Here is a 22,545-nt window from a genome sequence, read left to right on the forward strand (position 1 = left end):
TGCACATGGAGACCGCCGAGTCTCAGCAACTGAAAAGTATGTTCTTTTTTAATAAAGTAATTATGATAATAGTTTAATTCAAATCACATACCCATATTCCAAGAAATCCTTGGTGCATTTGTCTCTGCTGCTCTGATTGAAAAGTGAACCATGATAGAAGAACTGACTTTGAAAAATGCATCGATTGCCTTAAAATCAACCTAAGATATACCAGAAAAGAAAAAATATGGACTATGAAGTTTTGTATGCATGCAAAAGTCTTTCACAACATTTATTAGCAATCAATTTTGTGCCTGCCAAGATACTGGAGAATAGAATATTATTCAATTTTTGTTCACCTTGTGTTAGCATCAAGCATGCTGAAGTTAAATTAGTACAGATTAGGTGTTGGTAAAATTCCCCAAATAATGTCTCAGTTATATGCCACAATCTCCCATTTCTGGAGCGTATTTCTGATGAAGACTGTTTTGATTAAGCCCTTTAAAATTGTGCCAATTGTTTTCAGATAATAGAAATTTTAGATTTGAGACTGGTTTAACTCCTTGCAATGAGCAAAATAAGAACAGTGGGAAAGATGTGCCCTTTCCACAAGCTGGGCTGAAATTTGAAACCCATGAACTATCATAACTTTAAATGTCAATAGCACATTCTACAAAAAAATTACATGTTCAAACAATTTTCAAATTTAGGCATTTTACAAAGTGTGTTTACAAAGATAATATTTTCAGTAGCTCAGTAACATAAATAAGATTGGTTTCATATTTCTGATAAATTAAGAAACCTAAATGAAAGATAAAGACATTGAAAAAAGTGGTAGCAATAAGGCAACTTATAAGGAGCAGTGATCAGGAATTACATATGAACATATGAAACAGGAGAAGGGGTAGGCCATTTGGTCCTTTGAGCCTGCTCCACCATTCAATAAGATCATGGCTGAACTGTTTGTGTTTTGAATTCCACATTCCCATCTACTCCCAATAACCTTTGTTTCTCTTGCCTAACAAGAACCTATCTACCTCCGCCTTAAAAATATTCAATGACCCCGCCTCCATTGCCTTCTGAGATAGGGAGTTCCAAAGTCGTATGACCATCTGAGGGAAAAAATTTCACCTCAACTCTGTCCTAAAAGGGCGTCCCCTAATTTTAAAACAAACCCACAAAAGGAAACATCCTTTCCATGTCCACCTTGTCAAGACCATTCAGGACCTTATATACTTCAATCAAGTCACCCCTCACTCTTCTGAACTTCAATTGAAACAAGCCCAGCCTGTCCAACCTTTCCTCGTAAGATAACCCACTCATTCCAGGTATCAATCTAGTAAACCTCCTCTGAACTGTCTCCAACACATTTACATTCTTCCTTAAATAAGGAGACAAAAACTGCACACAGTATTCAAGATGTGGTCTCATCAATGCCCTGTATAACTGAAGCATAGCATCCTTACTTTTATGTTCAATTCCTCTCATAATAAGGGATAGCATTCCTTTAGTCTTCTTAATTACTTGCTGTACCTGCATGCTAACTTTTTGTGACTTATGCACTAGAACATTTAGATCTCTCTGCATCTCCGAATTCTGCAGTTTTTCTCCATTTAAGTAATAATCTGTTTTTTTATTCTTCCTGCCAAAGTGAAAAATTTCACATTTTCCCATATTATACTCGATCTGCCACATTTTTGCCCACTCACTTAACCTATCTAGATCCATTTGCAAACACTTTATGCTCTCTTCACAAAATACCTTCCTACCTATCTTTGTGTCATCTGCAAATTTAGCTACCATGCCTTCACTCCCCTCATCTAAGTCAATGCCACAAATTGTAACAATTGAGGCCCCAGTACAGACTCCTGTGGTACTCCGCTCATCACATTCTGTCAATCAGCATACTCTCTGTTCGCTGCCAGCCAGCCAATCTTCTATCCATGCTAATATGTTACCCATGAGCTTTTATTTTCCGTAATAACTTTTGATGTGGCATTTTACTAAATTCCTTCTGGAAAACCAAGTACAGCATGTCTACAGGCTTCCCTTTATCCACAGTGCATGTTACTTCATCAAAGGCCTCCAATAAATTGATCAAATATGATTTCCCTTTTGCAAAATCATGCTGACTCTTCCCAAATACCTTAAGTTTTTTCCTAAGTGCCCAGCTATAATCTCCTTAATGATCCATTCCAACACCTTCCCCATGACAGACATCAAACTAACTGTCTATAGTTTCGTTTTTCTGCCTCCCTCCCTTCTTGAACAGAGGGGCTATGTTTGCTACTTTCCAGTCTGATGGAACTTTTCCAGAATCTAGGGAATTTTGGAAAATCAACACCAATGCATCTACCATCTCAGTAGCCACCACTTTTAAGACCCTAGAATGGATGTCCATCAGGACTTGTCAGCCCACAGCTCCATCAGTTTGCTCAGTACTGCTTCCCTGGCGATTGTGATTTCACCAAGTTCCTCTCTCCCCTCCACCTCCCAATTTACAGCTATTACTGGAATATTTTTTTGTATCCTCTATAGTGAAGGCAGAAGCAAAATATTTGTACATTCCATCTGCCATTTCCTTATTATCTAGTATTAGCTCCCCATTCTCGCTCCCTAGAGGACTAATACTCACTTTACTTATTCTTTTCCTTTTTACAAACCTGTAGGAACTCTTGCTGGCCATTTTTACATTTCTAGGTAGCTTTCTCTCATAATCTAATTTCTTTCTCCTGATTAACCTTTTAGTCATTCTCTGCCATTCTTCATATTCTGACCAATCATCTGACCTGCCACTCACCTTTGCGCAGTTGTATGCTTTTTCCTTAAGTTTAATGCTCCCCCTAACTGCTTTAGTTAACCACAGATGTGGTTTTCTTTATAGTAGGAATATAATTATTCCGGGTATTTTGAAATATCCCCTTAAGTACCTGCCACTTGTCTGCTTCTCTATTGATTGATCCTCTAGCCTAGTGTCCCAGTTCACTTCAGCTAGTTCAGTTTTCATTCCTACATAGTTGCCCTTATTTAAGTTTAAAATACTAGTCTTAGACCCAAACTTCACCCTTTCAAACTGGATGCAAAATTCAATCATATTGTGGTCATTGCTGTCTAGGCATGCCTTCACTCTGAGGTCACCTGTCACATTACACAATACCAAATCTAATACAGCCTGCTCTGTTGAAGAGTCATACAGACTCGAAATGTTAACTGTGTTCCTCTCCACAGATGCTGCCAGACCTGCTGAGTTTTTCCAGGTATTTTTATTTTTGTTTCTAATATAGCCTATTCTCTGGTTGGTTCCAGAATATGCTGTTCTAAGAAACTATCTCGAAAGCATTCTATTAACTCCTTATCCGGGCTACTACTGCCAATCTGTTTTTTGCAGCTGAGATGCAGATTAAAATCACACATGATTATTGCTGTCATCTTTATCACAAGCACCCAATTTTTCTTCTTGCATACTCTGTCCTACATTGTGGTTACTGTTAGGGACTCAGTAGGCCCCACTCCCACTATTGACTTCTTTCCCCTACTATTCGTCATTTCCACCAAAACCAATTCTACATCCTGATCTCCTGAACCAAGGTCATCTCTAACTATTGTACCAATGCCATCCCTGACTTTTTTAAAGTCTTCAGATTGTAGAAAGAAGGCAAGATTGAGAGAGTTTAGGAATTCTTGAGTTTTTTGATCCTGCAAAAGAATGAATTAGACTATGTGACTTGTTTTCAACGTGTGCAAGTGGGGTTTCCAGCACACTGCACTTCTAGTGAAGTTACAGAGATAGAACTCAAGCAGCTCTGATGATGTGGTGAGGTGCAGGAAGAAGGAAGAAAACATAGGGTGGCATATTCAAAGTTATGGATGAAGAAGAGAGGAAGTAATATACTTAGAATTATCTGAAAATCTGGATCCAAATTATCTCAACGTACCTCATAATTCCTCCTTTCAGTATGGCTAATGTTAGGAGGTTGATATGCTATTTTCATTTCATGTAAATCCTGCCAGCTGAATGATGTGATGGATTTGGTGTGGTCATCCAGGTGAGTTAAGTACCCTTCAACAGGAGGCTTGGTGATGTTGAAAACCAGTCTGTCCTTTGGTGTTTCATCATCCTCTGCATCAACAGCTGCAATGCTCAATGGTGTCAGGATGAATTGATCAACTTCCAGGATAAACATTGGCATGAATGCAGCTTTGGGTTGCTGGTTTGGAATTGCACCTTTAATGTTAACTCGAATCCAAGCATTTTCTACCTGTCAAAGAATATTTTGTTTCTTCACGGTTTGCTTTATGGAAAACAAACTATCAATTCCCAATCTCAGAGTTGTGCTAAACATGATTACAAGTTATTAACTTCAAGAACAAAGAAAATTTTCAACAAGATTCCTATTATCAAGGTTTCATTTTCCCACTCTTACTCTAGATTAAAATTGTCTTACAATTCAATGAATGTGGAAAAGTACTCCACATACTGTATTGTGAAATGTGAGCTCGACTAATAAGGTCCCAGGTCTGTGCTGCAAGTTTATATCAACCTTGGCAGTATGGCAGACACTTAAATAGCTTCAATATACCCAGGCTATGGAGGGTAAAATTCAGCAAGGGTTCCTTATTCTGGTTGCTATTTTTAAGACTGCAATTAGCATTATGCATGCAATGGAATTTGGGCCAAAAAGATTACTATTCTGCTATAATGCACTACAGGTCATTCCCAGCTGCCCATACAGCCAATGAAATCAAGACAATTGAAACTGGAAAATGGATGAAGCTAGTGTTCAGCCAGAACCCAGCTTGCTTTGCACTACCCTTGAGTTTATGTCCGTGCCCGCTGGCGTCAGGCATGCTTGACGGCACGAGCAGACAATATGGTGGGAAGGCCAAAAGTCAGTTTCATGATGTCGTGAAACCAATTTGCAATCGTCCGCTCAGCCCATCAATGGCGGGCCGCATTTCCTGCCATCAGACGTCGGGAAGCACATTGTAATACGTCTGCATATCATTATAAGGCCAGCTTGCTGGAATTAACCCCCACACTGGATTGTCCATCCATGTCGGTGTGATTGCATGCCAAAGTGTTTCACAAGAGCATATATAAGGCGTGCACTTGGCGGGCTGCATTTTGAGGGGAACTCAGAGGCGAGTACACAGTAACATTGCACAGTACTTGCATGGGTCACCTGTTGGACTTCAAGGTTGAGGCACATTGGAGGCGTGGGGGAAAGGGCTGTTTTGTGGTTGAGGTGACTTGGGGGTGGGGAGGAAGGCTGCCCTGCGGTTGAGGCAACTTGGAGGTGGAGGAAAGGGTTGCCATGTGCTTGAGGCATGTTGAAGCTGTGGGGGCAAGGGCTGCCCTGCGGTTGAGGCAACTTGAGCATGGGGGCAAGGGCTGCCCTATGGTTGAAGGTACGTGCGGGGTTGTGGGGAGGTAAGCAGCCACGCATTAGGGAAACCTTCTATGAAGTGACAATTCCTCTGCAGCTGATATTATTCAGACACAGCCACAATGACATGTGTGGAATCGGGCAGCTAGTGTATGTGCCTACTCGAGCAACGCAGAGGTATGCAAGTGCCACCAAGTGCTCCAGAGCTTTACACCTCTTGGGCACAGACTACAAACTAATGAGTGTTTTAGTGGACTGCAGAACATTTGGACAACTGGGCACATTGTACAATCTCCTTGCTAAAGCTGGCCATAGAGCAGTCACTGATGGAGGCGCTCACAGCCTCTTGCAATGTCATCATTCAGGTTTGGACCAGTCTCCCCTATGATTCAAGCTAACAGTGCAGCCTTGCAGTGTGGGTTAGGAGAATGCCTGTGCCTTAACTGAGAGCACAACATGCAGTCCAATGTGCAAGGCTGTCACCAATTCGTCAGGTGGAGTGGGGCAGAGGTAGTTGGTGTTTCGGGCAGCCATGCAGCACACTAAACTCTGGCCATTCAAGTGATGGCCAGCAATCTCCAGGATGCATTAAGGGGCTTTCAGACATGACCAAGAGACGTTCTTGATATACCCAAGCTAACCCAATTGTCTCTCTCTTTATCCTGCAGGAGGACTACATCAGGAGCATGGAGCCTGGTGAATTAGCTGTATGCCTCGTGGCATACAGAGAGCGGAGACGATGGAGAAGAGAGTGACAGAGAAGCCTGGCTGTGCAGAGGGAGGAGCAGAACCCTCGGGAAGAAGGGGTGGCTGGGGCTCCCACATATGCTGATGAAGAGCCGCAGTGAGCCGTCATTGTTTGCGTCCAGCTAGACCCAGGGTCTATCAACGCTGCCTTTCATTCCTGTGGATGACCGAATACCAGTGTTGCCAAAGACTGCGCATGTCTAGGGAACTGGTTGGCCACAACTGTCAGCTGCTGCAGGATTTGGTGCCATGGGGACATGCAGGGCATCCAGTGGCCGTGAAAGTGACTGCAGCGCTCAATTTCTACACCAATGACTCCTTTCATGACTCCACAGGTGACCCCTGTGGGATATCGCAAGCCTGCACCCACAAATACATCCATGAGGTCACAAATGCCATCTTCATAAAGGCACACAACTTTGCGCATTTCGCCCGGGACCAAGAGAGCCAGGATGCAAAAGCGTTTGGATTTGCCCAGTTCTCGGGTTTCCTACAGGTTCAGGGTACGATCGACTGCGCTCAGATCTCCATCGCAACAAAAAGTCAATTATCTCAACCACAAGGTCTTCCATTTGCTCAAAGTGCAGATGGTTTGCGACCACCACAAACGCATCCTGCAGGTTTGCACATGGATTCCAGGGAGTGTCCATGACTCCTACATTCTCAGTCGGCCTCAGATCCCTGACACCTTTCAGGGTCCATAGAGGCTGCAGGGTTGGTATTTGGGGGACAAGGGCTATCCAGAGAGGACATGGCCGATGACACCCATGCAGTGGCCTCAGGCTGCAGCAGAGAGATGCTCATGCAGCAGCTTGCAACTTGGTGAAGCAAATCATTGGGATGTTGAAAATGAGGTTCCAGTGCCTGGACCGGTCTAGTGGAGCCCTGCAATACAGCCCACAGAGGGTGTCATGCATCGTTGCCACCTGCTGCGCCCTTTACAACCTGGCGCTGCAACGGGGAGAGGAGCTGGCTGAGGAGGTGATGCAGGAGCTAGAGGTCTCCTCCCATGAGAGTGATGTCGATGGTGATGAGGGTGGGGAGGTCCTCGAAGGCAATGATGATGGTAATGAGGCCTTTACACTGGCCAGACAAAAAGGTGTGCTTGCAAGGCTCTCAGAGCTGTTAGATTTGTGTAGACACCATAGATCCTCACATTGCTTCTATGAATGTTTGACTCCAGTCTGGCTGATGGCAGCGCACATAACCCCTGTGATAATGCTCCTGTCATGGAGACGCACTGGAGGCCCTATTAGTTGCTCAATTGCAGGAGGAGGATGACGACATGCAGTGAAGACACTCCACAGATCTTCACATAGCCTCTGAGAATGTCTGACTGCTGTCTGGCCAAGGGCAGCTCACTTGTGCTCTGTGATCAGGTTCATATCATTGCAGACGCAGTGTGAAACTTTAAGTGCACCTGATCCTTTGTCAGCCTTCAGCACCTGACCCTTTCAGGAACACAACATCACTGGTTACAGATGCTGAAGAGATGGGGGCCAGCCCCACCTCACAGATGCTGAGAGCACACAGAGAGAATGATGAATCTCTGTGATGCCTGCCCATGACATTCTGGCAGCATCTGCTGATCCTCCTCCCTATGGGTGCCTAAAGTCCCCTGGCTGACTCCATGAGGAGAAGGGGTAGCTGGAGTGAGAATAGGCTGCCCCGCATCCCTCTCGTGTACACACTGTTGGAGGCCAATTATGGCATCGGAGATGGAGATCAGCCTGTGTAGCAATGCAACAGTGGCGTCCTGGATCAAAGTCTCCATGGTGGCCGCCATCCTACCAGTGTTGACCGCAGTCCGTTGGCATGTCAGCACTATCACCTTAGCCAGAAGGCATATGGACTCCTCCATTGTGCCTTGTAATCTGAGGAGTGCAGCGAATATCCCTCCCTGATGTTCCCGAGCTTGCCTTTGCAGCTCCAGCAACTGAGACATGACCGAGTCCAGAGGCTTGTCATCAGACTTGGACTCAGAGAATTGCTGGAGGCCAGAAATTTGCTGAGTGCCAGACACCTGGAAGGACGAGGGCAGCAGGCCCATGGGAATGCCACCGCCTTCAAGTTCCCTTCCAAGGCACACACCATTTTGATTTGGAAATAGATCGCTGTTGCAATCACTGTTGCTGGGTCAAAATCCAATAACTCTCTCCCTGATAGAACTGTGAGTGTACCTACACCACAAGGGCTGCAGCGGCTCACCACTACTACTCAAGGGCAGTTAAGAATGGCAATCAAATAGAGCTCAGGAGAAGCCCTGGAGATTGAAGAAAGCAGCAAAAGGTTGGTGAAGCCATGCTGCATGCCTTTGGAGCAAAGGTACCCTTTTGGAGCAGTAATATTCTGTTTGGCATGGCTGAAGGGCTGAAACTTTGCTTGTGAGTTGGTGTTTGAGTGCATACTCAGGAATCCAGGGGAATGGAGTCTCGGGAGACGAGATTGAAACCCTGCAAGGTGTGCAGTCATTGAGGCAGCCCGAGCTGAAGTGACTTTTGGAGGGAATTCTAAGACGAGATCTTCAAAGATAAAGACTGGAATCCCTCGTGAGAGAGACAGAGTTTCAACAACATTGGTTGAATCACAGGGTTTACTCAAATTTGAGCATGTTATTAAGAAATCTATGGAATCTGTCTAGGTCGCATCTGCTACATATTGTGCATTGTGGTGTGTCCCTCACATTTTGCCTGTCAATTCGCATGTATCTCATATTAACCCTGAATGTTAGAGTATAAGATAAATATTATCAATTGTTTTATCTTCCTGACCTTGTATAGTATATTTTTGTTTATTCAAAACCAGTGGAACCTTGTTGCTTTATTCTCTTGGCAAGAGAATTGAATCTTAAACTTTGTCTACTTTAAACTAAAAGTTATCGATCCCTAATATGATCATACCAAGAAATTGGGGATCTTGTCCATCATCGTACACATGTTCCAATGGCACTTATGATCAACAACCAACATTAGTTATTTATTGTGCCCACTAGGATGACCTCAACTACATCTGTACTATTAGCATTATACACAATGGCCAGGAGGAATGTCTTCTCATGAGCTAGGGCTGTAGAAAGCCAGTTACAGAGCTATGCAATCAGTTACCATACCACATAGAAGTGGCTCATTCAATGGGAGTGCCAGTCAGCCACGGCCTGAAACTTGAATCAATCACCTTCTAAGTTTGCTGTGAAGCTGGTCTACGGAGCTGCTGTTGTGCAGTGGCCAGAGGCCACCACCTCCACAAGAAGCTTAACCTCTACTTCAGCAGCCATCCACCAGGAGTTCCGTGCTGGGATACTCCATCATCTGCCTACATGTTTGTATCTGAAGTTTTTTGCTTCCTTTCTCTTTAATTATGCCTGTCGCCTATTTTTTTTCTTCCACTTCAGCCATGGCAAAGGCTATGTTGAGATACTTTGCAAGTTTTTCCAAAAGCTTTCATAATTTTTTACTCCAACTTTTTGCGCTTTTGCTTTAAATTTCATTGAATGCAAATTTCTGTCCCGCCATTTGTGTATTTCCTGCATCTGTGCGATATTTTTAGTTGCTGGTGGGGAAGCGGAAAAATAAGTTTTTTCTGGAGCACTGCTGATGGGGGCTGAATAATGGAGAAATGAGACTGGTTAAAAGTGAAGATGGATTTTTGCCTGATTGCCTTTGGGAATCAGGGAACACTCATGCAAAATGTTGGAGATTTAAATAGTTGGAAAAAGAGTCAATGATACTGTAGATTGTGTATGGCTTGTAAAACGTGTGTTCTGGATGGGTGGATAACCTTTTCTAATTATATGCATTCTTATACTTAGAAATATAAAAGCTTAATAATAAGCAACCACATGAATTGTTCATTTACATTTACATATTTATTCAATGAATTAAAAAGTTTTTGATTCAATGGTTACCTGATGGAGGAATCTGGTCTTTTCATCTCTGACCTCTACTTTAATTGGAATATAGTCATTATCAGGAGAGGGTGGACTGAGGTGTTGATATTTCAGCCCCATTGCAAGGAAATCTTCACAGTTAGCCTTTAAGAATGGCACTTCCTTAACACCAGTTGGGCAAGCGTTGTTGCTGGGGCATGGAATTTTAGCCTGTCTTACTGAAGAATTGAAATTGTCATTAGTACTTTGTATACATACAGTTAAACTAAACATTTTCAATACTGAATTGTTACATTTATTGGCATGGCTATATGTTACCATTTCAGTATACTATTACTTGAATTGATCTATCATTTCCATAAGATGTTTTCTAAGTATGTTCTTTAGTTAATTGCCACCCATAAATTACTAAACCATTGAAACTCCAGCACAAATAAACCTTAAATAGTGTGTAACATTCTGCCCTTCTCAAGGGGAATTAGGGATGGGCAATACATGCTGGCCTAGTCAGCGATGCCTAGATCCCATGAATGAATTTTTAAAAAAATTTTAAGTCACAAAGAGAGCAAGTACCTTTCCTAACATTCTGCTTCAATGCAGCATCTAGTAAATTTCCTTGGCCACGATACCTAGGATCATCAACAATAAGCTGTCCATGGGCTGGAACAAGGACCTCGGTTGATAAAATTTTTGCTGTACAAATTGTGTTTGCATTGTATTTGAAAGACACAACATTTTTGTCAATAGGATTTGATATCCCATACAACTCTTGAACCTGAAGGCTAATCAATCCAAACCTGATGATACTGGATTTCGGTTCTGTAATTTGGACATTCAAAAGGAATGTTTCCATAAAGGTCTGAGATTCTGTGAATCTGGAAAGCAAATTTTAAAAAATGACATGATTTGCATTTCTGCACCTTCTCAGCCTTTTTACAGTTGTTTAGCAAAGTGCCATATTACAAATACGTGGTTATTAGCTAAGTGACAATTTTAGTGCTTTAACATCTGAATACAATCTTAATCTTTAATTAACAAAAGTGTACTGGTATGCAATAAGGATTAAGCCAAAGATAGAGTTGTGAGTCAGAACCTACTTTCCAAATGTAGCATTTAGCATTCTGTAGCGTTCTATTAAATATGAAATTTAGCAAGATGTTAAAGATAATTCTTCTCATTTACTTATGTTTTAGATTTGTTTACTGATACAATTGTATTAACAGAAGCTCTGAACTATTGTTAAACATATGCTGCTGATTAACCTCAAGGCACTAGAAATATGCCGTGGTAAATCCTGTATGGTGTTAACTCAAACAGAGCAGCATGGACATGGGTTTCTTTGCTGTGAGAGTGAAGTTATCACAGCTAGGTCAGTTGTATAGACACCAAATCTGGACTCAAGCGTTCTCAGGCTAAGGTTTCCAGTGATATCCACTAACTTGCCTACTGAAGAGTGCAGATCTGTATTGGAAGAGGAAGGAATTAACTGTAATAACTTCCAAAGTTTTATAGCTTTACACCATGCAATGTCTAGGATCACTTATAAAGAATAGCAATTGGACAGGCAGGCTGCTGCTACTGTGAAAATGTACCACACAATAAGTTGTCATTTTCAGGAGAAGAAGGGAGAAAATTGGAAGAAAAAGGTGAATGATTGTGTGTGATGGAAATTATTATTGAAAGCAGATTTCATCTTCCTGCTGATTACATGTAACATATTGGGAGGTGATTGTCATATGTTTGGGACTCTCATGGGACTTTGCATTACTAGAGAGGCAGTTGAATTCACACATGCCAGCAAAGGCAAATCATGAACACCATTAGAACAGGATGTATTTTTCATCTGGACATCTCTACATGCGCCAGTAAGGATATGTTGCAGGGTCTCTTGTGTGGATGCTTGAGTGAGGTCCCCAAAAAAGTATAAACGTGTGCTGTTTACTGGCACTATTTTAGAATTAGGTGCCATTGACAACAGGTAAGACAATATTAATTGATGTAAGCTTTTCCGCTGTTATCACTTCCTGCTGAAGACTGGCCTTTTGAGTGTAAAACTGTCCTGAAACAGACACTTCTGCTTCTTCACCCATACCTCCATTAGAAAATGGCTTCAAAATTTGTGAGGAGAGCAGGAGATGATGGGCATAGGAACCTGACCTCATGCCCAGATGGGGATCCCAAACCTGTCCACGTCATCAGTCCATCTGCTGGCCGTGGTCGTGAGGCTGACGCCCAGGGTGCAAAATGATGTCAGGCTGGCAGCTCTACCTAAAGAGGTGGGCATTGCCAAGGCAGACAGGCAAGGGGAAAGGCACCTCAACATGGAGGCACCCTTGGTTGCAGAGAAGCAATGAAATAAAAGATGCCCAAAGTCGATAGGGACAATGAGTTGGAGGGGAATCCCCATTGCAGGCCTATTCACAGGTGATGCTGAGGCCTTTCATCCTCACCACCTTGTCATTGGGGCATGGAGCGTTTGGTTCTGGTGACACCTTACCCTGGATTGAGCTGGAGGCCTCTGTATATGGCAGTTGGAGGTGGGGGGAGTTGCTCCGACATTGGTAAAACACTATCACTGATGCAAAATGGCCTCTAACTGGAGCCTTAATTGCACAAGTTAGCTGCCTACTTTCATGGACCAAATGCCAACCCGGATTCCAACCTGCCCTGGGAAAGTCCATGGAGGTGCAATGCATCCGATAGCCATGCGGCTTCCACCTATTTTCCCTGCACCCCACCACAGCGTCTACTCCACCTCCACTAGCCTGTAAAGCCTGTTATCATTTACCTCCTTAAAATTAATATAGAGGACAGAATTAATCCCATCCTTACCGGATGAAAGAAATAGTTAAGCATGTTTCAAATAAAAGCTGGTCAATGCAAGATGACTAAAATTCATTTGGTTTCACCTTTTGTCAAAATGACAATTAAATTAGATGATGTTGTGACTTCAAAATCTACCCTTTAATTTTTCAAATCAAAGCCAATAAAATGGGATTAAAATAATCTTTCTCTGGTAGATACTAAGGATACCAATTAAGTTATGTTTTGACAAACTGCATCAATATCTCAGCAAATGGAGGATAATGCAACGAACCCAGGGAGACACCACAGGACAGGGTATAAGAGTCTGACAGGCTGGCATGCAGTGGATTAGAGGGTTTTTGGGCAAAATGCGGTATTGAGAGAGTTTCTACTATTTTCTATCTCATTTTCTATGAGATGCGCTTGTACAGTGTCAATCAAATTCCTAGTGGACATAGCTCAGCAGCACAATATTCCATTATTTTGGATTTAATTGGGAATCTCACTCAGAGATGCCTGATGTGAGAAATAGACAAATGTTGCATGTGTAGCAGCAAGTACCTAGAGCTGAGACACATTGTTGGAGAAGTACCATTGAAGACTCATGCTCCAAAAATAACCACATCGTTAGCACACTGTTCCAGTAAGCTACAACAATTGCATCTAACCAGCAATGTGAAAAATTCCCTAATCCAATCCGACCAATTACCGCCCAATCGATCATCAGCAAAGCAGCACTTAACACAGCAATTGCCTGCTTACTGACGCTCTGTCTGGGTTCTGTCAGAGCCACTCAGCTGCAGACTTCATTAACAGCCTTGGTCCAAACATGGACGAAAGAGCTGAACTCAAGAGGTGAGATGAATTTATTGTCATTGACATCAAGGCAGCATTTGACCGTGTGTGGCATCAAGGAGCCCTGGCAAAATTGAAGTCAATGGGAATGGGGGGAAAACTCAAGACTGATTAGAGTCATAGCACAAAAGAAAATGGCTGTGTCTGTTGGAGGCCAATTATCTCAGTCCCAAGACATTGGTTCAAGGGTTCCTCAGGGTAGTGTCTTAGACCATCTTCAGCTGTTTCATCAATGACCCTCCTTCTATCATAAGGTCAGAAGTGGGGATGTTTGCTGATGTTTGCACGATTTTTACCACCTCTTGTGCCTCCTCAGATAATGAAGCAGTCTGTGTTCATGTGCAGCAAGACTTGGACAACATTCAGGCTTGAGCTGATAAGTGGCAAGTAAATTTTGCACCATGCAAGTGCCAGACAATGACCACTTCCAACAAATAGAATAAAACCATCTTCCCTTGAATTCAGGGGCATTACTATTGCTGCATCCTCCCCCCCCAACAACATACTGAGGTGTAACCATTGACTAGAGACTTAGCTGTAACAGCCTTATAAATACTGTAGCTACAACAGGTCAGAGGCTAAAAATTATGAGGTGAATAACTCATCTCCTGACTTCCCAATTTCTGTCCACCATCTATTAGGCACTTAAGTCAGGAATGTGATGGCATACTCTCCACTTGCCTGGATGAGTGTGGTTCCAACAACACTCAAGAAACTCAACACAATCAAGGACAATGCAGCCCACTTGATTGGCACTCCAACCACCACTTTAAACATTCACTCCCTCCACCACTGGCACACTGTGGCAGCAGCGTGTGCCATCTACAAAATGCACAGCAGCAAGTCACCAAGTCTCCTTCAACTGTATCTTCCAAACTTGAGAACTTTACCACCTGGAAGGACAAGGGCAGCAGGCGCATAGGAACAACAACACCTGCAAGATCCCCTCCAAGTCACATACCATTCTGATTTGGAACTATATCACTGTTCCTTCACTGCTCCTGGTTCAAAATCCTGAAACTAACAGCATTGTGGGTGTACCTACACCAGATGTACTGCAGCGGTCCAAGAAGGTGGCTCACCAACCCCTTCTCATGGGCAATTAGGGATGGACAACAAATGCTGACCTTGCCAGTGACACTCACTTCCCATGAAAGAATGTTAAAAAGCCAGAGTTGAGCAAGTTTTACCTTGCATGCAAATTGACCTTGGAGTACTGGGTGTTGATACTGAATATGCAAAATGAAAAATGTTGTATCCCTAGCCACTAACCTCCCTTATTCTGCTGAGTACAAAATCACAAAATAAAACTACTAAAAAAAATGGTTCCATGGTGTGTAGAGAGAAAGATACATTTCTGAAATTTGGATTACATATACATGATGTGGATAATATGCATGATACTTTTCCTCGTCTATTTAAGAATGACTCTATTCATCATCGCCATTCAAACATATCATGGCAATTCAAACATATCTTCACTGAAGGTAATTGAATGGGTAAACAGTTCATACCATAGATAATACATGATTATTATTTGGATTACCTATATATTCTTAGCATCACATTATCTTCCTCTAGTAGAGGGCATCCATTATGGATGTATTTCACTTCGTGAGGGAGGAAATGACAGTCAAAGACCTGCTCAGAAATATAGTCATATGTTAATACATTTGTTGTTTTCAATGTTTAATTAAATCACTATAATCTTTTCTGGTCTGAATTTCAGCTCAAATTAATTCAGGAATTACATAAATTTTTTTAAGAAAAGCTATCTATTAGTTAAAGAATTTTGCTCACAGTAAACATAACAAAGAATTGACCTATTATTTGAATGAACATTTTACACTGCTGCTCACATAGCCTCAGTGCTGCCTTTTAACTTCTGATTATGCTTTATAATCATCTGGGATTCTTTGTGTCCATGGTCAATTCCACTTGTTGAGTTGGCAGGATCTCCATTTCTGCAGAACAGCTCTGAGCCTATTGATTATTTTCCACTCCCCAGAAATGGGGCATCTGCTCCAATTCAGGCTGCTGTAACCACGTTGCTAAACAATGAAACTCAATGGAATCAACCTATCTCAAAGGGCAATGGAGATTGAAATTCAAATACAATTCATGGAGATAGGTTTTCATTATTTTTACTAAATTTTGGTGAAGGTAGAGCAGTAGAAGGTAACAGTTTCCCAATTTCGGCAGAGAGTTTTAGCATCGACCACTCCCAGGTCTAATAGATCATATACAATTATGTATGTCAATTTAAAATAGATGTTTAATAGAGGTCCTGTCTGCCTGTTCCAGTAGTTCAAATGAATGTTAAAGAGTCCATAACACTATCTGAAGAATAAGTTCTGCTGATGTCCTTAACAAAATTCCTCTTTAGGCTAAGGCCACCATTTTAATATATGGGTGGTTGATTTAGGTTTGGAGTACAAATCAAGTGGGTAGTGGACAGGCCATCTGCCCCAGCTGTTTGATGACTTTAATGGGACATATGATCCATTTTTATGCTACAGTCTCATTTAGATGCATTTGGGAAGCTGCTACTGCTAATCATGCTCTCTATAGGTGGCTTATGATTGGGAGGAGGATGAGAAATATAGCAGGGCCAACATTACATAAAGGAAGCCTGAATCCTTTAAATGGGGTAATGTATTCATGCTGTTAATCATGTTTGAATATGCACAGTATGCAATGACGCAGTAAATCTAGTTTTCTGAACTAGCTATATCTTGTGTTGGTCTTCTTCTTTCATGCCATGCAAAATGCCACAAAATTGGCAATGAAGATGACCGTATTGAAGCCACAGTGCCTGGAATTGACCCAATGGCCTGGAAAGTTTGATTAGGTGTTGATAAGTTTTTGCACACGTCTGGAAAATGGCCTGCTCCATCATGGATCTGCTGGGGCAGATGACCTGTCCACTACCCACTTGATTTGTACTCCAAACCTAAATCAACCACCCATATATTAAAATGGTGGCCTTAGCCTAAAGAGGAATTTTGAGAGAGCAATCGGCACCATGCGAAACCACGTTCTAACTAAAGTGAGACATTTTTCCAAGTGCTTTGGAGTCTGCGGTAGAAACTGGCCCAGATCAGAGCAGAGAGAGGGCCTCAAAATATTTTTTAGTAGACGGAGTTGAAAAGGAAATGTTTAAAAAAAAAATAGAAAAGAAAGCTCCTTGCTGACGAGAACTTTCCAGGTAGAAATATTGTAAAGCTCACAGGTATGAATGATATTTTCAACCACTGATTAGACTGGTTTTGAACAGCTGAATGAAAGTGTGTACTATGTCATTGTTGAATTTGTAAATGGGATAATGTGACTGCATTACATGGAACAATGGAAGCCTAGGAACATATGACAGTGCTTGAGAACCATTCACTTTTATATACTGAAAGGAAGGGCATTTTTTTCAAAGTTAATAACATTTTGGAACTTGAAGGTGAACGTGAAGTGGTCAAGACTCAGAATAAGACATTCTTGAATGCAAGAATTGGGCAAAGACTGACTTTGCAAGCTGAAGTTAGATTGGAAGCCTGTTTTTCAGGTTAACAGCAACAAAGAACATGACCAGCTATTGGATAGTGACAACAACATTTTCAAGGACAGTTATGAAGGCATAATCCATGTGGATGCCCACGTCTGAATCAGGCCTGATGCAAAACCAGTATATTGGAAGACTAGGCTGGTTCCTTATGCTTTATGAAAAACCCAGGTTGAAGAGGAGCTAAGGAAGCTAGAGAGAAATAGTGTGCTAGTGAAAATTCAGCACAGTAATTGGGCAACCCCAATTGTAATAGTGCCCAAGTCAGCCAAAACCATGAGATCATGTGGGAACTACAAAGCTACAATCAACCAGACTGTGGGTGATAACCAGCATCCACTATCAACCGATCAATATTTGTATGCAGAGTTAGTGGGATTTAAGCTTTTCACAAAGTTGGATTTTTCCATCCTTCTGTACAGTTCAATGCGGATCGAAAGAATCAGTGATATCTCATGATAAACACACATGGATTAATACTCCGACATGAAGCTGCCTTTGGCATGAAGTTTTCAGCAAAATCCTTCCAAGCAAGGAGTTCTGCATGGCTTGTATTAATGGGTGATGTATTAATAACGACTGTAGCAGAGCAGGAGAATCTTCTAGTGTTGGATGAATTCTTAAAAAGGCTCAATGATCACAATGTGAATTTGAAAAGGAGCAAGTGTGCCTTCTTGCAAGCTGACGTAGTGTATCTTTGCATGAAATCAATGAAACCAGTGAAAAAGAAGATAGAGACTAGAGTCAATGCTCCAAAGGCGAAAGATCCGTATGAGTTTAGATCTTTTCTAGGTATGGTTCAATACTACCTGCAATTTCTGCTGGAGCTTTCCACTATAAGTTGTTGAAGAAATATGTGAAATAAGAATGGTCTAAAGAACAAGATGTTTATGATGCCTATAAAAGCAGCTTGACCAGTGATGCACTACTTGTTCATTATAACACAAATTTTGACCTGAAGTCAGTATGTGATTTTTCTAACTGTGGAGCTGGAGTAGTGATCAGTCATGTCATAGATGACAGTCAAGAGGCACTCATAGCATATGTGTCATGCATCCTTACCAATGGTGAACCAACTAAGCATGAATAGAAAAGGAAGGCCTTTGAATAATCTTCGGAATCAAACAATTTCACCAACTTTTGTTGGGTAGAAACTTCACTTCAGTAACAGATCAGAAAACCTTACTAGCTATTCTAGGACCAAAATCTGCAATACCAACGCTGGCAGCATCAAGGATGCAGCAGTAGGCTGTACCTCTCTCACAATATGACTACAACATTGAATATCACAGTTCGAAAGAGAGTGTTATTGCTGATGCATTGCTTCATTTGCCACATGAGAACTCAGAAATAGGCTGTGAAGGTGCAATCTTCATAACAGGAATATCAGATGATGATTTTCCAATCAATGCAACTGAAGTTGCAGCTGAAACTCTGGAAGACTCAGTGTTGAAAAGAGTCTATGAACAGATATTGAACGAATGAATATAATTTGACCAGTTACAGATGGAGAACTGAAACCGTTCCACAATTATTGCAATGAGTTGTCATCTGTGCCGGGTTGCACAAAGTGGAGTCACAAGGTGGCCTCTTTGAAAGATAAGATTCTGGCAGAACTCCAGACTGAACACACAGGAGCAGTCAGTATTAAATCCATAGCAGGAAATTTTGTCCATTGGCCTGGTCTAGACAGCGATCTAGAATCATTAGTTAGCAAATCTACAATCTGCCAAAATTGTAAAAATAAGTAGTCAAAACTTCTTTTGTAGTCATGGTTGTTTTGTGTTCAAAGACATAAGTGCTTCTTAATGTTTTTCTTAGTGTGAGGTCTTTTCTCAACTGATCTAAACTGTCTGCTTACAGAGAGATTGCCTCATGGCAGAGGTCACATGACTACAGCAAGCCAGATCGGACATATAGTATTATTGCATTTCAAAACCCAAACATCTCCCATTTTATAATGGACAAAAGAAACACAACCCCCCTTTTCCTAATGAACAAAAGACAAATTTGCATGCATGATCATTGGTAACTATGAGTTACCCAAGTTACCCACTGTACACCCACTGTTTCCATGCATTAACAACTACTTGCTCTACTAGTCAGTCTCTGCACCTGCATTAGTCTTTAAATCATGCAGGGCAGGATTTCCAAGTTGGCAAGTGGGGGGTGGGGCTTGCTTGCCGATGCATAAAATGACACAGGATGACATCGAGTGGAACTCCTGACGTCACCCTGCGTCATTTTAATTTTCAGGTCGGCAGGTCTCAGCCGAATCAGCTGTGTGCTCACCGACCTGTCAATGGCCTATTGTGACCATTGCCAAATTAATTAACATCACTAATGGACCTGCCCGTCCAACCATAAGGTTGGCGAGCAGGCCGAGAGCCCTGGCGGGCTTCAGAGAAAGCATGAAACCTCATCCATGGGTGGAATAGGGTTTCATGTAGGTTTTTTAAAAATGTAATAAAAGTTTAACTAAAAGTAGTGGACATGTCCCAATTCATGTGACAGTGTCACATGAGGGGACATGGCAGGAAAGTTTCGTTTTTCAATTTTAGCATTTTTACATTTGGAGCCGATCTCCCTGAAGCAGCACTTAGTCTCAGGGAGATGAATGCGCTCTTTCATGCGCATGTGTGAAAGAGCACACTCTCGGCCCAGGAAATCCCCTCCTGCCTGCATAGGGAGCACCTAGCACCTCCTGGCGGACATCACGCTGCGTGGTCCTTAATTGGCCCACCCATGTAAAATGGCGGTGTGCCCCCAATCAGGGGTGCCAATCGGAGGCATACCTCTACGTGCCCACTCCTGAACTTCCCCCCCAACAGAGAGAAAATTCTGCCCACAGATCTGTTAATGGTATGCATGCGCGTTGTCATTGACTGTTCATCTGGGTGATGTTCCTTGTCCGGAAAGTGTCCTCCTTGTGGCACTTGTTGCCATGGTAATTGTTGTTGTTCCATTGCTGTTCTTGGGAACCCATGGATTAATGTAGTTCTGTACTTAATACAGCTGGTGACATCCCTTCTCCCTGACTGTGGTGAAGGAACAGCTTCACTGATTGTTCATATATACCTGCGGATGCGTCGGTATATTTGGTCTTTCACTTCCACCATATACAATCAAGGTGACAATATCTCTACACATATCCCAAGTTTCCACGTGGGATGATTCCTGTTGAGATCATTGAAGGTTTACAGCCTGATGGGCTCTCCAATGCTCAGCTCTGGCAATGGTTTGGTAGTCTTGGCAAAATTTAATTTGGCTTTCTGCTGTTTAACCTTGATTTTTTTCACTCATGCCTGTTACTTCTTCTGGTTTCAGTAGCTGTTTTGCTATTGAAAGAATAGTTTGTGGCTAGGGTGACATTAGCCTTTGGACTGGACTACTTTCCATGTCCTCTTTTGGTGTGTTTCTCCACTTGAGGATTGCCTTGATACATCTGTGCTAGATTTGCTCGATTACTTGATGATGCATTTGACGATTTTCATTACTGCATCATCCTTTCAATTTGACTAGGGATAGTGTGATGATGATGTTTAGTGTTGAATTTCCCAATCCTTTGTGAAGTGGCTGAATTCTTCACTCGTGAACTGAGGGCCATTGTCACTCATCACTATATCTGGAATGCCATAACGAATTAAGTGTTCATTCAGGCATTCTACTATTTCTCCTGTTGTCATTGAAATCAGCTGGCCTAACTCCCAGTAGTCAGAATAGTAGTCTACAGTGGCAAGATAATCAATTCCTGCTAGAGTGAAGAGGTCTACTCTCAACTTCATCCATGGTTTGTCTGGGTTGTCATGCATCATCAACAGCTCTCGAGGTTGTTTAGCTTGGTACTCGTTAAAATACCACACTAGCCAATGTGCTCCTTAATTTCATTGCTCATGTTTGGCCAGTAGAGCACTTCTCTTGCCTTTCTCAGACTTGATTTAGTTCCTTGATGGCTTGCATGGATGCACTTCAGCATCTCTCCTCTCATCTCCTTAGGGATGATGACTCTACTTCCTTTGTACAAGATGCCATCTTGGGCTGTCACTTCATCTCTGTATGCCCAATATGCTCTTGTGACCACAGATGTGTCCTTGATGCTCTCAGGCCACCTTTCATCACTACTTCTTATAGTGCTTGGAAAGTTGCATCATGTTGGGTAGTTCTCTTGATTTGAGCAAGGCCAGATTTAATCTTTCTGTTGGGTATTTGACTTTTAGACTATGTTGAGCTGCTGTTTCAGGTTGAATCTGGAAGATTTCACATTCTGTTGTAGCATTCTTAACTTTCTTCATGGAGAGCACTGCTCTTAACAGCATGTCAGCGGTGTACATCTGTTTCCCTTGTTTGTATGTCATACAAATGATATCTCTGTAACCAATGTAACATTATTTGCAAACACTTTGGAGCAGATAGTAGTGATTTCAGAAAAATGCTTTGAGGTGGCTTGTGGTCAGACTCCACTGTTACTTTGTCTCTCCCAAGCAGGTGTTAATGAAAATGCTCACAAGCAAAAACAATAGCCAGGCGTCGTTCCATTTGTGTCAGTACCCTGGATGCAAATGCAACTGGTTGACTTTGCTACATTAGGGTTGCTCCAGGGCCTGCCTGTCTCATTGACGTCACACTGCAAGGTGGCTCCATCGCTGATGTCATAGTACTTCAGCATTGGCATTGTCATCACTAGTTTGATTTTTGTGAATGCTGCTTCTTGTTCTGTGCCCCAATTCCACTGCACATCCTTGTGTAATGCTTCACACTCCGATGACAAATTTGGCAAAATTTTTGTTAAATAGTTCACAAATCCGACAAATCATTGCACTGCTTTCACATCTGTTGGTTGCTGGCTAACTGCTACAGCTCCCACCTTGTCAGGATCAGGATGAAGACTTTTTTGCTGTCAATACATGACCTATGTGCTAGACTTCAGGCATCTTCAATTGCATTTTTTTTCTTGTTCAGCTTTAGGTTCATCTGGTGAGCTCGCTCTAGTAGTTGTGTTAAATTCTGATCATGGTCAGCTGCAGCTTCTTCCATTGTGTCCCCACCTCCATAGACTAGCAGATCATCCACTATGCTTTCCACTCCAGGGAGATCACTAACAATTTCATACTGTTTGTGTTGATACTCTTCTAGGGCTGTGGAAATACCAAACAGCATGCACAACTATCTGTATCTCCTGAACGGCATCCAGAATGTAGTTAGAAAGCTACTGCTTTCATCCAGTTTCACTTGCCAGTAACCATCCTTCACATCTTGGGTTGTAAAGATACTTGCCTTGGTAAGTTGTGGCAAAATTCCTTTTGTTGGCATGGGGTAGTGAGATTGCTTCAGCT

The 22,545-nt window shown here is 42.2% G+C and overlaps 1 protein-coding gene across 1 annotated transcript in view; it reads right to left on the bottom strand.

The window, feature by feature from the left end:
• frem1b (Fras1 related extracellular matrix 1b) overlaps positions 1-22,545 on the bottom strand; it is a 255,156-nt gene that overhangs the window by 169,886 nt on the left and 62,725 nt on the right. The window contains exons 3-7 of the mRNA XM_041208368.1: positions 15,206-15,300; positions 10,573-10,874; positions 10,018-10,217; positions 3,915-4,238; positions 92-200 (exon numbers count right to left, since the gene is read on the bottom strand). Coding sequence (XP_041064302.1) covers positions 92-200; positions 3,915-4,238; positions 10,018-10,217; positions 10,573-10,874; positions 15,206-15,300 — 1,030 coding nt within the window. The remainder of the gene's footprint in view (positions 1-91; positions 201-3,914; positions 4,239-10,017; positions 10,218-10,572; positions 10,875-15,205; positions 15,301-22,545) is intronic.

Source organism: Carcharodon carcharias, chromosome 16 (assembly GCF_017639515.1).
Source record: "Carcharodon carcharias isolate sCarCar2 chromosome 16, sCarCar2.pri, whole genome shotgun sequence".
Lineage (NCBI taxonomy): Eukaryota > Metazoa > Chordata > Chondrichthyes > Lamniformes > Lamnidae > Carcharodon > Carcharodon carcharias.